This window comes from Camponotus floridanus, unplaced genomic scaffold, assembly GCF_003227725.1.
Source record: "Camponotus floridanus strain SB8 unplaced genomic scaffold, Cflo_v7.5 scaffold2, whole genome shotgun sequence".
Classification (NCBI taxonomy): domain Eukaryota; kingdom Metazoa; phylum Arthropoda; class Insecta; order Hymenoptera; family Formicidae; genus Camponotus; species Camponotus floridanus.
The window spans coordinates 5,736,911-5,750,188 of NW_020229325.1; the positions used below are offsets into that span (position 1 = coordinate 5,736,911).

At 34.4% G+C, this 13,278-nt stretch overlaps 3 protein-coding genes across 13 annotated transcripts in view; 2 read left to right on the plus strand and 1 right to left on the minus strand.

Annotated features, from left to right (window-relative positions):
- Positions 1–230: 230 nt before the first annotated feature.
- LOC105256379 (ataxin-7-like protein 3) lies at positions 231–3,194 on the minus strand. 3 transcript variants are annotated; one of them, XM_011266222.3, is made up of 3 exons: positions 2,744–3,194; positions 1,819–2,175; positions 231–1,368 (listed from the first exon to the last, which is right to left on the minus strand). In XM_011266222.3, exons 2-3 carry the CDS (start codon positions 2,033–2,035, stop codon positions 533–535), a joined length of 1,053 nt encoding a protein of 350 aa, XP_011264524.1. In that variant the 5' UTR covers positions 2,036–2,175; positions 2,744–3,194; the 3' UTR covers positions 231–532. The 3 variants fall into 3 exon arrangements, with proteins under 3 accessions (XP_011264524.1, XP_025263941.1, XP_011264525.1); XM_025408156.1 differs by lacking the exon at positions 2,744–3,194 and adding an exon at positions 2,511–2,672; XM_011266223.3 differs by lacking the exon at positions 2,744–3,194 and adding an exon at positions 2,490–2,672.
- A 550-nt stretch (positions 3,195–3,744) lies between these two features.
- LOC105256380 (zinc finger protein 2 homolog) lies at positions 3,745–8,323 on the plus strand. Of its 3 annotated transcripts, none has more exons than XM_011266227.2 (12): positions 3,745–4,085; positions 4,161–4,362; positions 4,800–4,862; positions 4,953–5,027; positions 5,279–5,361; positions 5,469–5,607; positions 5,683–5,983; positions 6,246–6,348; positions 6,431–6,694; positions 6,987–7,308; positions 7,537–7,880; positions 7,978–8,323. In XM_011266227.2, exons 2-12 carry the CDS (start codon positions 4,350–4,352, stop codon positions 8,224–8,226), a joined length of 1,956 nt encoding a protein of 651 aa, XP_011264529.1. In that variant the 5' UTR covers positions 3,745–4,085; positions 4,161–4,349; the 3' UTR covers positions 8,227–8,323. The 3 variants fall into 3 exon arrangements, with proteins under 3 accessions (XP_011264529.1, XP_011264527.1, XP_025263931.1); XM_011266225.3 differs by having other exon boundaries at positions 4,173–4,362; XM_025408146.1 differs by lacking the exons at positions 3,745–4,085; positions 4,161–4,362; positions 5,279–5,361.
- A 947-nt stretch (positions 8,324–9,270) lies between these two features.
- Positions 9,271–13,278, plus strand: part of LOC105256381 (synaptosomal-associated protein 25) — a 41,851-nt gene continuing 37,843 nt past the window's right edge. For 2 of the 7 annotated variants that reach the window (XM_025408024.1, XM_025408022.1), the window contains exons 1-2: positions 9,280–9,400; positions 10,040–10,436. The gene's annotated coding sequence lies outside the window, so the exon portion shown is untranslated. Of the gene's footprint in view, positions 9,401–10,039; positions 10,437–13,278 lie in introns of those variants that run through there. The other 5 variants (XM_025408025.1, XM_025408023.1, XM_025408021.1 and 2 more) reach the window with 5 other exon arrangements.

Sequence of the window (13,278 nt, forward strand, 5' to 3'; positions counted from 1 at the left end):
CAACATTTCACAATTTGAATCTGCCAGATTTAAAAATCTACTCGTCGGAATAAAAGCGTTTGATTAAACAAGATAAAAAGAATAGACTTCTTTATCACTCAAACGCTACTGTCATTTTACAATAATTTTTTTTTTCTTAAAATACGCTCGCTGCAATCATTAACATAATTATTAGAAATATGAAAATTTAAAGGAATGTATATTACTTAAAAAAGAAATTCTTTATATATGTTAAATACATTCAATTTTGTTCAGATCGAAGATACTAATATATCTTGCGCGTCTTTCGTTGAAACTCTTACACACACACACAGCTGTTTATCTTTTAAAAATAATTATTATAAAAGAACACTTGGGAGATATTTAAGATTAAGTATTATGCGAACTGGCTTCGTAATTATCTCTAGAAGAAGACCTCCTTAGACCTCCTTCAAGCTATATACAGCACATAGGAACATTATCATACAATATTTCTCTGCCGCCGAGAAATAATTCTAGACCGAGGAATAATTTTATACCGTCTCCCCTCCCCTCAGTCTCCTTGCGAGATCGGGGAACCGCGATCGCGTTTCGACGAAGCCTTTCCCTTGCCCTTAGATTTGGTCTCCCGTTTCCGACTGATCGACGAGGTAGACGTAGTCGAAGCCGAGTCGGCCGGACTGGAGTGACTTGAACCTTCCCGATCCCATCTCGTTAAAGTATCCCGCAGATTCTGGCCATCACTCTCCTCGTACGTGTCCACGTCGACGTGAAGATTATCCTGGCTGTTGCTACCGCCACTGGAGTCGAGGTTGGCACGTACCTCCTTGCGTTGATCGTCAGTATGCTGTGGGCATCGAATCGATCTGGTGCATAATTTCTTCGTGTGTTCGGATACAACGCCGCAAATTTGCGTAAGCAACGCTCGCTTATCCACGAGGGACATGTTCTCATAATTCGACGGCGAGTTCTCGTTGCTGCTGTGGACGGTACCGCTGCCGCTGACAATGGCATTGGTCTCGCCGTTTCTCTGCGAAGAACCGCTTCCGCCAGCGGCGTTTCCCTGTTGCTTCTGCTGCTTGCCCGAACGCTTACTCACGCCGTTGCGATCCTTGCGCGGACGTTTACGTTTGCTACCGCTGTCGTTGGTCAGACTCCAGTCCACGTCGTCGTCGTTGTCGCTCAATACACCCCCGTAATTATTCAAATCTTTGGAGTTATTGGCGATACGAAGCGACGCGATACGCGAACTGTTCCTGCCCATACCTATGCACTTTGCCAGATGATTAGCGAATATACACGCGGCCACACTGCGCTCACAATTTGGACAGTTACACTCCTGCGATTTCTTCACCGGATGTTGACCAAATACATCTAGACCAGGCGAATCTAAAACAGAAATATATTTGTAATATTGTAACATGTATATGTGTACATCAGATTACTTTCAATTATAATATCAATAATTTGCTGAGCTTGTGTAGCATTATAAAAAGATATATGTAATAATAATCAACGTCTGCATTATCCTGTATGTAATTGATATGAATTGATATTAATATTTTGATATAAATTTCAAATAAAATTCATTAATATTTCAAATAATACAAAACCAACGTTTGCAGGTATTTCTATTATAAAAAAGGTGTCCATGATTAAATAAAACAACTCTAAAAAATTATGAGATATATTCTTTATAAAAGGAGTTATATATATCTTATTATTTTGATTAACACAATTGAATGATATGTTCTTTAAATCTTTAAAATAATATACACAATAGTTCAAATTTAAATGAACGAATGTAAAGTTAGTTGTATATATATTTATTTTACGTACCAACAATAGCATATGATTCGTCATCGGGAATGCCTTCCTCGACGTCAGAACTGCCAGTCTTGGTGGTACGATGCACATCAAAAACAAAACCCATCAATACCTCATCCAACAAGTCTTCATAAATCTCCTTTGTAGCTGTTTCAACATTTTCTGGCTTGCTCATATATTCTAGGAAACGTCGATTTAGCTCTTGAATTCTCTCTTCGGTAACAGACATCCTGGTTTCAAAAACGATCGAGTCACTTGTTTCTATGTAGATGTCGGATGGACAAACATCTAAAATGGTCAGTGATAGGACATTGATTGAGCAGCGTACCAACTCCAGAGTTCCAACAGTTTCTGACAGTTCCCAAACATCTAAAGATTAGAAATATATTTATATTTTTCAAAAATTGAGAATAGCAAAGAAACAATGGAATTAATGTCTTTGTAAGTGAATAAATGTATTATGTTATAAAAATGTAATTTTCTATAAAAATTGAAATATAATAAGTAAGGAATTTAATTTTTTCCAGTATCAAATACAAAGTTTTCCTTGTGGAGAAAAGTTAAATTTGATATAAATAAAAAAAAATAAGTCAATAAAATCAAGACGTTCAAAGCAATATAACTCATAATAAAAATATAACAAAAAACAAAGAGACATTTTCGGAGCACTCAATTATATTTACAGTCTTTAAAATTAAATTCACCGAGATTATACTACTTGCAAATTCCCTGAACATCATTAAGATATTTTCAGGACACCTTGTATATTATAGAATAGAGCTGTATAACCTAGAAGAGAATAGAGCGGATCGATAATATAGGATTATTTGCCGAGACATCGTTCGGCAAAAAAACGATCGGACAGTCGAACGTCCTTCAACGAGTACGTCCTTCCGATTTTCCGCGGTAGAAAAATACAAAACGATTATTCGAATACCTGACACCGCTCTCTGTTACGGGTTGTTTACGGGTGACAGCTGCGCGATGACATGCGCGTCACGTCGCGACGTGTCCCTTCTCGCGTGAGCGACATCGGGGGGATCGAACGGCGCGAACAGCGCGTTCTCGGGAACACCTTCCCGTTTTTCTCTCGCGCCCGCAATTCTACGGATCGGCGGAGAAAACGATGCTCGGTCAATGACAGCTACGAGCGCGTGTACTACATTCATTCACGTGCGTCAATCCCTGGAGATGCACCCAGGTGCAGCACTTTTGCTCTCCTCCCGCTGCCAAGCGTGAACCTGTCTCGCTTTCGAGAAAGCGGAATCAATCGTATTTCAATATATTAATCACTAATTGTATGATCCTGAATCCTATGATTAATCATTTATCGTTGTTGTTGTGTCAATCGTATCTCCTGCCCTCGAAACGCAGCTGACGTATCTTCGCGTTTCGACGCGAGAAGGAAGAAGGAACAGGAAAGTGTAGAAATTTAGAATTAAAAAGAAGACCTAAAGCGCACACGTGATTTTACGTGGAGGCGTCAGCTGATTCTACAATTCGTTTATCACCGCTGAGGTGACACGAAAGAAGGATGGATGAACAAGTCACGTTTACGGCCAAAGCTTCAGGTCAAGGTTGCGACAAAGAAATATCAAAGAGATATCAAAGTGGAGGAATGAAATTTAAATCGCCCTCGCGCGTGTACAAAATTACAATCTCCGCGTACAAAATACAATCACACCCGTTATAAGCAGATTGTACCGTTAGAAGGTAGACAGAAAAGAAAGAAAGAGATAGAAAATTTTTGAAGGCACTTCTTGTACCTTCCTTGTATTCAAAATAAAATAAACAAATCTTATAAACAGAAAACGAGCAGAAAAAAAATGTAGAAAGATAAATATGTAAATAGAAAAAGACTTTAGATTATCGAGCGTGCTGATTGGCTGTCCACCGCTGTGACGCTTGGCCGCATCATCCAATAGCGAGTGAGCAGGGCGGAATAGCAACAACAAATTGTTACTTGTTGCACGTCGCGATCTCTTTTCATCCCGACCGATCGAGCTCGGGTTGTCGATCGTGGGGCCGTCATCGTTTAATCGTCACCGGGAGGATCAGCGTCTTGACGTTCTTGATGACGACGCATCGTCGAGAAAGAGAAGGCGACAGAAAGAGAGAGAGAGCGAGAGAGAAGGAGAAAGCGCCGGAGCAGACGGACGGACGCTTGGAAGGCGACGACGCGCCCCTTGACATAGGCCATCTTGCGCGGCGTCGAGATTGATGAAAGGGCCTGTTCCTTCAGGGGCAGATGCTCGCTGGTTATCTCTCCCCTTTCGCAGGTACGATGTTTCTAACTCGGGGTTTTACCCTCCTGTCAATCCTCGAGAGCGAGCGAACTGAAATTCAGAACGTAGGTATCTCCGCAGGTCCTCGTAATCCGGAACGGAAGCGACCGAGTGCAGTGTGACCGAAATCGGAAAGTCGGTGAGCGTGCGAAAGTTGGTGGCTCGTCGAGGAGGAAAAGGATCTCTCTCGCGATCGCGAGTAAGGAAGGAGCGTCAGATTTTCCCGCCGTGCTCCTGAAATCGTCAACAAGAGGAGCGATGGAGAAGATTGGTGAGTGCACGATTACTCCGAGATGTACTCCTTGCGCAACATATGACAGCGTTGTGCATGTTTAATGAAGTCGCCTCAAGCGTAAGGACTGTGCGTGCGATACATTCGCGAAATTCGTTGTCCTAGAATTATCCGCTGGATGCACAAATATTACAAAATAATTACACAGAGCAAAGTAACTTTTCGTGCATTGTAATTTATATGAATGATACTTGTGCAATTTTTATTTATTTTATATCGCATTTAAATCTAACAGATGTAATTTATAATTTAGATTTTATTTTTAAGAGTATGTGATATTTAAATTATTTAAAATGGGAATATACTCATAAAATAGCACAAAAATTTAATTGCATTTTACGGAAGATATAAGAGTATATTAAAATATATTAAAAATTAATAAAATTTTACATGTAAATTCTATATATTTTTTGCAGAAATTGTGAAGATAGAGGAATGTCCTAACGATGTACTGATTGAGGGTACAGAGATTTTATTTGGTAATTTGAGATTATTTAAAAAAAATATCTGTAATAATATGTGTAACATTGTAAAATAACTTTTATTATTAATACATTATATTTTTGCAGAAACAAATACCTCAGATATACAGATACAGGATCAGCGTATACTAGTAGATTGTAGGCCACAAACTGATGTAAAAGGTAATTTAATTTGTATATATGTATATACAAAATATCCCAGAAATTAAACACATTGTATATTCTTTAGTCTACTCTCCTTATTTAAATACATTGTATTGAGACATTCTGTGTATATTTGAATATATTCACATGATTGTCTACAAGCAATATGTATTATAAAGTTTCTAAATTTTAGTTTATTAATATTTTTGTTCCATTGCATTTATTACATTATTTATTTCATTACTATTTTATTTGTTTTGTGTTAACAGTTATTTCAGAAAATGGTCAGATTATATCAATTATAACTGATTATGAGTGTGTGACATGTCACCGTGTCTTTCAATCTGAAGATGTAAGTGGCAGTTTTATTTTTTTCTTTAATCTGTTTTATACATTTGTGATTTCTTTATCTGGTTCTTATTAATTTCTTTATCTTTTTATATACCCTTTTTGTCACAGATGTTGAAGGAGCATTTAGACATGTGCAGAGAGGAGGATGACACGACTAATATCATGGAGTTCAATGATATTGAAAATTATGATTCGGATGATGAAGAAGAAGAGGATGAAGAAGATGAGGATGATCCTTTAAATGATGGTATGTGATAGTTATGTATCAAACAACATTTGTTTTCACATTACAAATTCCTCTTATAATTTATTTAATTTTTAGATTCAGATTCCAAGAGTCAAAAAAATAACAATGAAAAGATGCAACCTGTAATCAAACCTGTACCAGAAACACAGTGTCATTGTTGTGCAGAAGATTTGAAGACAGCGCATAGCGGCGGAGAATTTAAATGTCCTCATTGTAATCTCAGTTTCAAGAAAAAGTCGTCTCTGGAGAGGCATGATATAGTCATACACTGGAAGTGCGATTCATGCACGTGCAATGAATGTGGTTCATCTTTCCGTGATAAAAAAGCATTAAATAAACATCGTTATACGACGCATGGAGATCATAAAATTTTTAAGTATGTTTATACACAATTATTTTTTTTATTGTTAGTTATCGATTATAAAAAATAATCTAATACTCTGTGTGTATACTAATATTTAAATTTTTCTTTTAATAATTTTATTAAAAATAATTTTTACTTTTTTGAGTAAATATTACATCTTTATTAGTTGACAACTTTAATTGTAGATAAAATATCATTATAAAGTTGTTATTTCATTTTGTTATTATCTATATTATATTTATTTTTCATAATTTTTATTTTTACAATCTTTTAGATGTGAACCTTGCGACACTTATTTTTCTCGGAGCTACCATTTAAATCGACACATTATGCAATCCGGTTGTCACGGTAACATATTAAATACATTCAGTTGCCAAGTAAGTATACACTTTCACTGATAATTTTTGAAAAATGTGATAGATATATAAAAAGTAATATGAATGACCATTTTTATTGCAGGTTTGCAAAAAAGTTTTCACACGTAAGGATAATTTGCGGGAACACTTGCGTACTCACGCGGGAACACCTCAGCGGCAGAAAAAACCATGTAAATATTGTCCAAAAGAATTCTTTACGAGCCAACAGTTGTTGGTTCATGAACGTATGCACACAGGAGAGCGACCAGTTCCATGTGATTTATGTCCGAAAACATTCCTGTCGTCGCTGGCGCTAAAAAAGCATCGTCGTGTACATACTGGAGAGAAGCCATTCGAATGTAAATTCGTAAGTATATTTTATTTCACAATTTCTCATTAAATTGATGCTTTTACAAATATTTACAAATTTTTAATATTACATATTCTTCTCTCGAGCGTAAATAAATATAGAAATAATAAAATTTCATTACATTACTGCAATCTAGCTAGCATTATGGATGGAAAAATATTACTGTAAGTTTTCAAAGTGACATTAATTAAGAATATTCTCAATACACAAGAAATGCATTTTCAAATACAATCAATTCTTGTTAATGTATTTTTTATGCAAATATAGACGTAAAAATTCGTGTTTTCAGTGTCATAGAAAATTTGCCGCTCGCGAAACACTCAACCGTCATCAACGGACTCATACAGGCGAAAAGCCACATGTGTGTCAGTATTGTGGTAAATCGTTCATACAAGCAGCTCAATTAAGAGCACACATATTCCACCATACTGGAGAGAATGGTTTCTATTGCGATGTATGCGGTAAGGCGTTCAACCGAAAAGCACGTTTAAATATTCACAAGAAATTCGTGCACGAGGGTGCCATCCCCTTTACATGTAAAGTTTGCGATAAGGGCTTCACGCGAAAGGAGGATTTGGTGAAACATGCGCTGTTGCACACTGGCATCAAACGTAAGAAATCGGACAATATTATTTATATTTATATAAGAGGAAATTACATATATTTTTATAAATTTATATCGCATTTCTGTTTATTGATGTTATATTTATAATTCGCATTTATGTAGTAAAAATGAAAAAATTGTATATCAATTTTAATCGCACTATACATGTCTGTAATATATTTATCTCATTTAATTATATTTGTAACTTATGAATTGTTTTCTTTTTGCATTTCAGCATTCAAGTGCGATAAATGTCCGAAAGCCTTCTCGGCAAAGTCGTCGTTGCAGGCTCATCTCAATACCCATAGACGCGAGCCACCGCAATCGTGCGTCGAATGCAATAGAGTATTCATCCGACAAGATTGTCTGATGCGACATATTCGGGCCAAGCATCGAGAATTATTGGAGGATGTGATGAACGAGGTCGAGAAAAAGCATCTGCAGACACAATTATACAATATTGCTTCGATTGCCGCAACCAAGACGAAAAACGGAGAATCCAGAAGACTTTCTACTGATGAGTTGTTGAAAGCCATCATAGATCTCTTGAGGATACTTATTGACGAGGAAACATTACAGGTACATGATCTTACTTTAAACTTTACTATTATTGTCTTCTCTTTGACTTAATTAACGAATAAATTTTTTATTGATTGTATTTTAACGATATTGACAGCTATTTGGTTGGCCAGAAGCTCCGATACAAGATATTCTAGAAGCTGTAATTAGAAGGTGTGGGCACGAGCCGATAACGTCGGAGTCTAACGTAATGTTCACCGAAAGACTACGACAAAATGTTAAGCTTCTGTTTACTGTCGTTAGTGACACAGTGAAAGATGACACGGTGAAATCTCTTTTAACGACAAAAACAGTGGATGATGTCATTCTCCATGTTTTAGAGATATCTAACGGAATACAGGATTAGGAAAAAGTATATTTGTTATTATTATATGAAAAGTGCTTATTTTTCTTTAAACTCTAAATATTTTAAGATAATTCCAAAACTCGCAAGATTTAAAAAAAAAATTTATCGTTTTTACATAAATCATATAATGCGTATAAATCAACAAAGAAAATAAAAGCGGGAAATTATTTAATTATTCCAAATTCATTTATCGAGATATGCTAGTATTACATTACATCCATAATTTAATGCATACTTTCTTAATCACTTGATAAATATTTTGAAATTTTATTTGAATTGAAGTAATCTATATATATTGTACGACTTATTCTTCTGGTAATATTGTTACTATCGTTATATACTTATTAAAATAAATCTTATTCATTTTTTTCTATATTGCAACTTTATAGATATATTTTTACAATAACAGTATCTTATCTTGTGTTAATTATACTATATATATAAAATATATATAAAATATATATATAAATAAAATTAAATAAAATATATATAAAATATATATATTTTAAATATATATTTTAAATATATATATTATAAATTAAATAAAATATATATAAAATATATATATATAAAATATATATATATATATAAAATTTTATATATATTTTATATATAAAATATACATAAAATATATATAAAATATATATATATATATAATATGTTCAAGCATGTAGTGTTGCGCTTGTGTATGTATACTTAAGTTTTATGTAAGACTCAAATTCTTATTCTTTATTCTTCTGCTGTAAATGTGAGAAATTAATCGAATTTGTTCAAACGAGAGAGAAGAAAGCCAGGAGTGTGTATATTATATATATATAAAAACATATATTTTACTATCGTATTATTATTTACTATATATATATTTTAAACACTATGAATAAAACTGGGAAAACCTGTGTTAGATATATCATTTTTTATATAAATACAAGAAATATATATATGTATACAACTCGATTTAAGTCTGACGTTTCATTTTACCCGCGCATTCTCCCGCCTTGCGTCTCCATGGTTACCGTTCGAATTACGTCGAGAGCGGCTTCCGTGATACTCGCGGCCGACTTCCGGTTGTCAGTGCAGCGGGTTGCGCTTTGGCGTACGGGAAGTCATCGTCGACTGTCGATTACTCTCATCGAGGATCCTGACAACTCGCACGCTTCGGATTTCGTTTCCGGCGGTGAGTACGGGTTTACAATTGTGATTATACACGTGTATTCTCATTCTGTGTTTACCTTTTACAAACGTCACGACAATCGCGATGCAGCGCACGTTGCGTGTCGATGCGAGGTCGTATCGATTTTCTGCCGTTTCGACACAATTGTGTCGTCTTATGTGCGATTCTCGATTGCACGAATTCGGAATACGAGAAAAAACGCGCAATGAAATAAATCCACCTTCGAATTTTAGGAAAGAATTTTATTCCGCATAGCATTCCCGAAAAGTAAAATTCTCGCAATACGAAGTTGTTTTTTTCCACTCTGACAGATGTAAAAAAATGTAAATATAGTGAATTTATATACAAGGTTAGATTTATATTGAAAGAATGTGACGTGCGCATGCGCGCATAATAAACGCCTTATTATTATAAAATTGTAAAGGAATTTTGAAAATAAAACTAAGCGGACGATTGTAACCCATGCAGAGAGTTGTAAATTAAAATAGATATGCCAATTCTCATTATTCAAATTAAATGTCGAAGATAGATGCAACTAATTAATTTTAGAAAAAGTTCTATTTTCAAAACCTATATGTCCCTGTCCCTTTTTTTCTTCCACTACATCAATATAATATATTATTATCCTTTCTTTAAAAAAAGCCCAAATACGTGCACAATTCATTTCAAATGCAAAAAGGATAAGGAAGCACGAGCTGGAGGAAAGTCGACATTCGAAACGTCGCGTTTCCCGCGCGCTAGTGGTGGCTTTCTCTTTCCCCTGCCATGCGCGTGCGCCGGCTTCTCATTGGTCCGCGTCATTGACGGCCGGAGATCACGTGACGCCGCGCCGCTCGCGTCGCACTTCACCCTTCGCCGCGCTCATTCGCGGTCCGGACGAGTAACGCGACGGACGGTGCGCGCAAAGTGATCGTGCGGAGTCTCTCTTCTCCACCCGCTCTGCGTGGCATCGCCGTTGGTGCCTCAGTGACAGCCGGTTGCCTGCAGCGCTCGTCGCTAACAGATACCAGGCCTCATCCGCTTATCGATCCGCCTCAAGGTTAGTGAGCATGACCAGCCAGCTCCGGCGCGAAGCGCCGGTGATTAACAACATGTTTCTCTCGAGAGCGCACGTTCCCCATGTGTGTATAAGTTAATTCGGTTATATATAGAGCGTGATACATTGCCTTTTTAAGCGCGCGATTATCCGTCTCCTGCTGACCCGGAGATTCCGGGAGATTCCGATTTCGGTGGGGCGTTTATGGAAAGATCGATAACGTACCACGAAAATAAACATTAATCGTGTTTTCGAACTTACATAATTTATAATTTTTATAATTTACATAGTTTATAATTTTTTGGTAGCGATCGGAGTAATACGGTACGGATAAAAAAATTCGTGAGAAAAAAATAAAATCCTCCGAATAATCAAAGTCTCACTGCGTAATCCCGGGGATGAAAAAATTCCCGACAGATTTTTTCAGAGGGATCTGCGAAGAGATTTAAAGATTACAAATATATGTAAATACGTAATCCTCCCGCCCTAAGATCACTATGTTATTCTTGAAAGATTTTTCATTTAAATTTGAAATTTTTATCTTTTTTTGACGAGTTTAATAAAAAGTTATTCTTTTTACCGTTGTTTAAATTCAGAATTTTTACCGCTCTTTTAAATTCAGAATTCGGATTTGATATCTTAAAATAGAATTTAATCTTCGTCCTAATAAAAATAAGGATTCCATCATTTTCACAAATACAGACAGAGTTGAAGCCTTTTATTTTTCGAAAATTAATATATTCGTTATTAATATTCGCAAGAAATTTCCGCACGCGCTAATAGAATCGATTTTAGGTTCATTGAAAATCTGTCAGTGCAAGACAATCCAGAAATATTGGGGTATCCTGTACATGCGCCAGACATACCGTTCAATTTTCCGATTGGAATTTCCGATTGAGATATCGAAATTAAATTCAATCCCGCTTAATCGAATAATTATTATAAGTGTGCACGAATAACTTTAAAATGATTAATGTATTAATGATTAATATACGTAATGAGAAATACATTTCCTAATTTAAAAATTATTTTCTCTTAATGTTTAGGTCCAAAGAGCCTTTTAAATTGAATATATACTTAGATTTATGATCTTTTTAATATTCTAATTTTATAATTTTTTTTCTATTCATATCGCAGTATTCTCATCCCCAGTTATATTTAAAATTTATATTTAGAATGTTTATTGTGGAATAAATAAACATTGATTATATTTTTTAGTTGTATTTTGTACAAAGTATAATATATCATTAAACAATTTTAAAGGCAAATTCAGAGCAGTTTTTAAAAAATTTTTAATCATGTGTACAGTTTGATTTTTTTGAAATTAATTTATTTTTATAAATTACGAAATTATTTACAAATCTGAAAATTTTGCTGTTTATCTAATATTATAATATTTCTGTTTCTTTATTTTTTCCTTCCTTTTTTATTTTTTTTCTTTATATCATGAGATAATTACAATATGCAATGCTAATGAAACTCATCAAGTTCGATCGCGTTTGACATTTGTTGGGTATTTGGATTTTGTATTTGGTTTTCTGACTTTTTATGTACTTTTATTTGAAGGTATCAATTAATTCCAAATCGTAAAGATAAATGTTGTTCGAATGTCGTTTGCATAAATAAATATACAAAAATATATAATTATAGATATATTTTTTTACATTTTTTGGTGTAATTTAAAGATAGCTATTTTTAATTATCGTTTATAAAATTTATCTTATCTCGAATTTTAATAACGATGAATCACATCATTTTGAGAAATTGAATTATCCTTATCTTAATTATGCGCAAGTTATTTGTTTGAACATGGCCTGTTTACACTCACTTTTTTAAGTTAAAAAATCTGAGAAAGCTGATTAAAATGAACTAGTAATTAAAAGATAAAGATAATTGCAAAGCAATTAGACGATTAGTATATATGAAACATTGATAAATTATATTTATTATTCAGTTCAGAAGACTGCATATAAAAATTAAGGTCAAATCGAATCGAATTTCGCTGATGCTACATTGATTTTTTGAAATTTATAACATTCTTTTCTACAAAAAAAATCATATTTTTTGTGTATTTTCTTTGACTGGCTGTTTTTCTTCACGCGTGCGGGATGAAACGCTCATAAATCGGAGAAAGTGATGTGTTTAAAGGACTTATATATCCTGAATGTTATTGTATTACATCTGAAAACCGATTGCGGTTACTTTTTTTTCCAATGTTGTGTCGCGCGTGTCGTTCTTATGAGGATGATACGAGTGTGAGTGACTCACGTGCACATGAATGAGTATAAAAATATTGATTTTCCCATCCATGCTCCTGTATTTATAGCGATGTTCCCGTATCTATCCCGGCATCGAAAGTTGTGCAACACTTTCGACATATCGCTACAGGAGTCACAAGCTATTGTGTAGTCTAGCGTGGTTGAAGAGGATAAATTGCGAGGCAGGATGCGTCGCGAATATAATTGTTGTAATAATTTTATTCGAGTTTTCCTTAGATAAATTCTTTGTTACATTTTTCGCCATTATCCTCGACACTTTATTTTACTTTACTTTTATTTTATTTATTATTATTGCATTTATTTATTGTAATATAAATATTTTTTTCAGGTATAAACTTTTCATGTTTAAAAAAATCGCATTAATTATATGCGTTTTACAATTAAATATAAAATAATATATTAAAGATATAGTATTAGCACGATACGCCATAAACTATGTTTTGTAGATCAAACGATGATTAATGATATGGCTGACTTGTTTCATTTTGCATTGAATTTGATTTAATCATATTTGATAATACATCAAGGTAGTTTAGAGTTAAAGTAGCATAAGCCATGCGGAACAA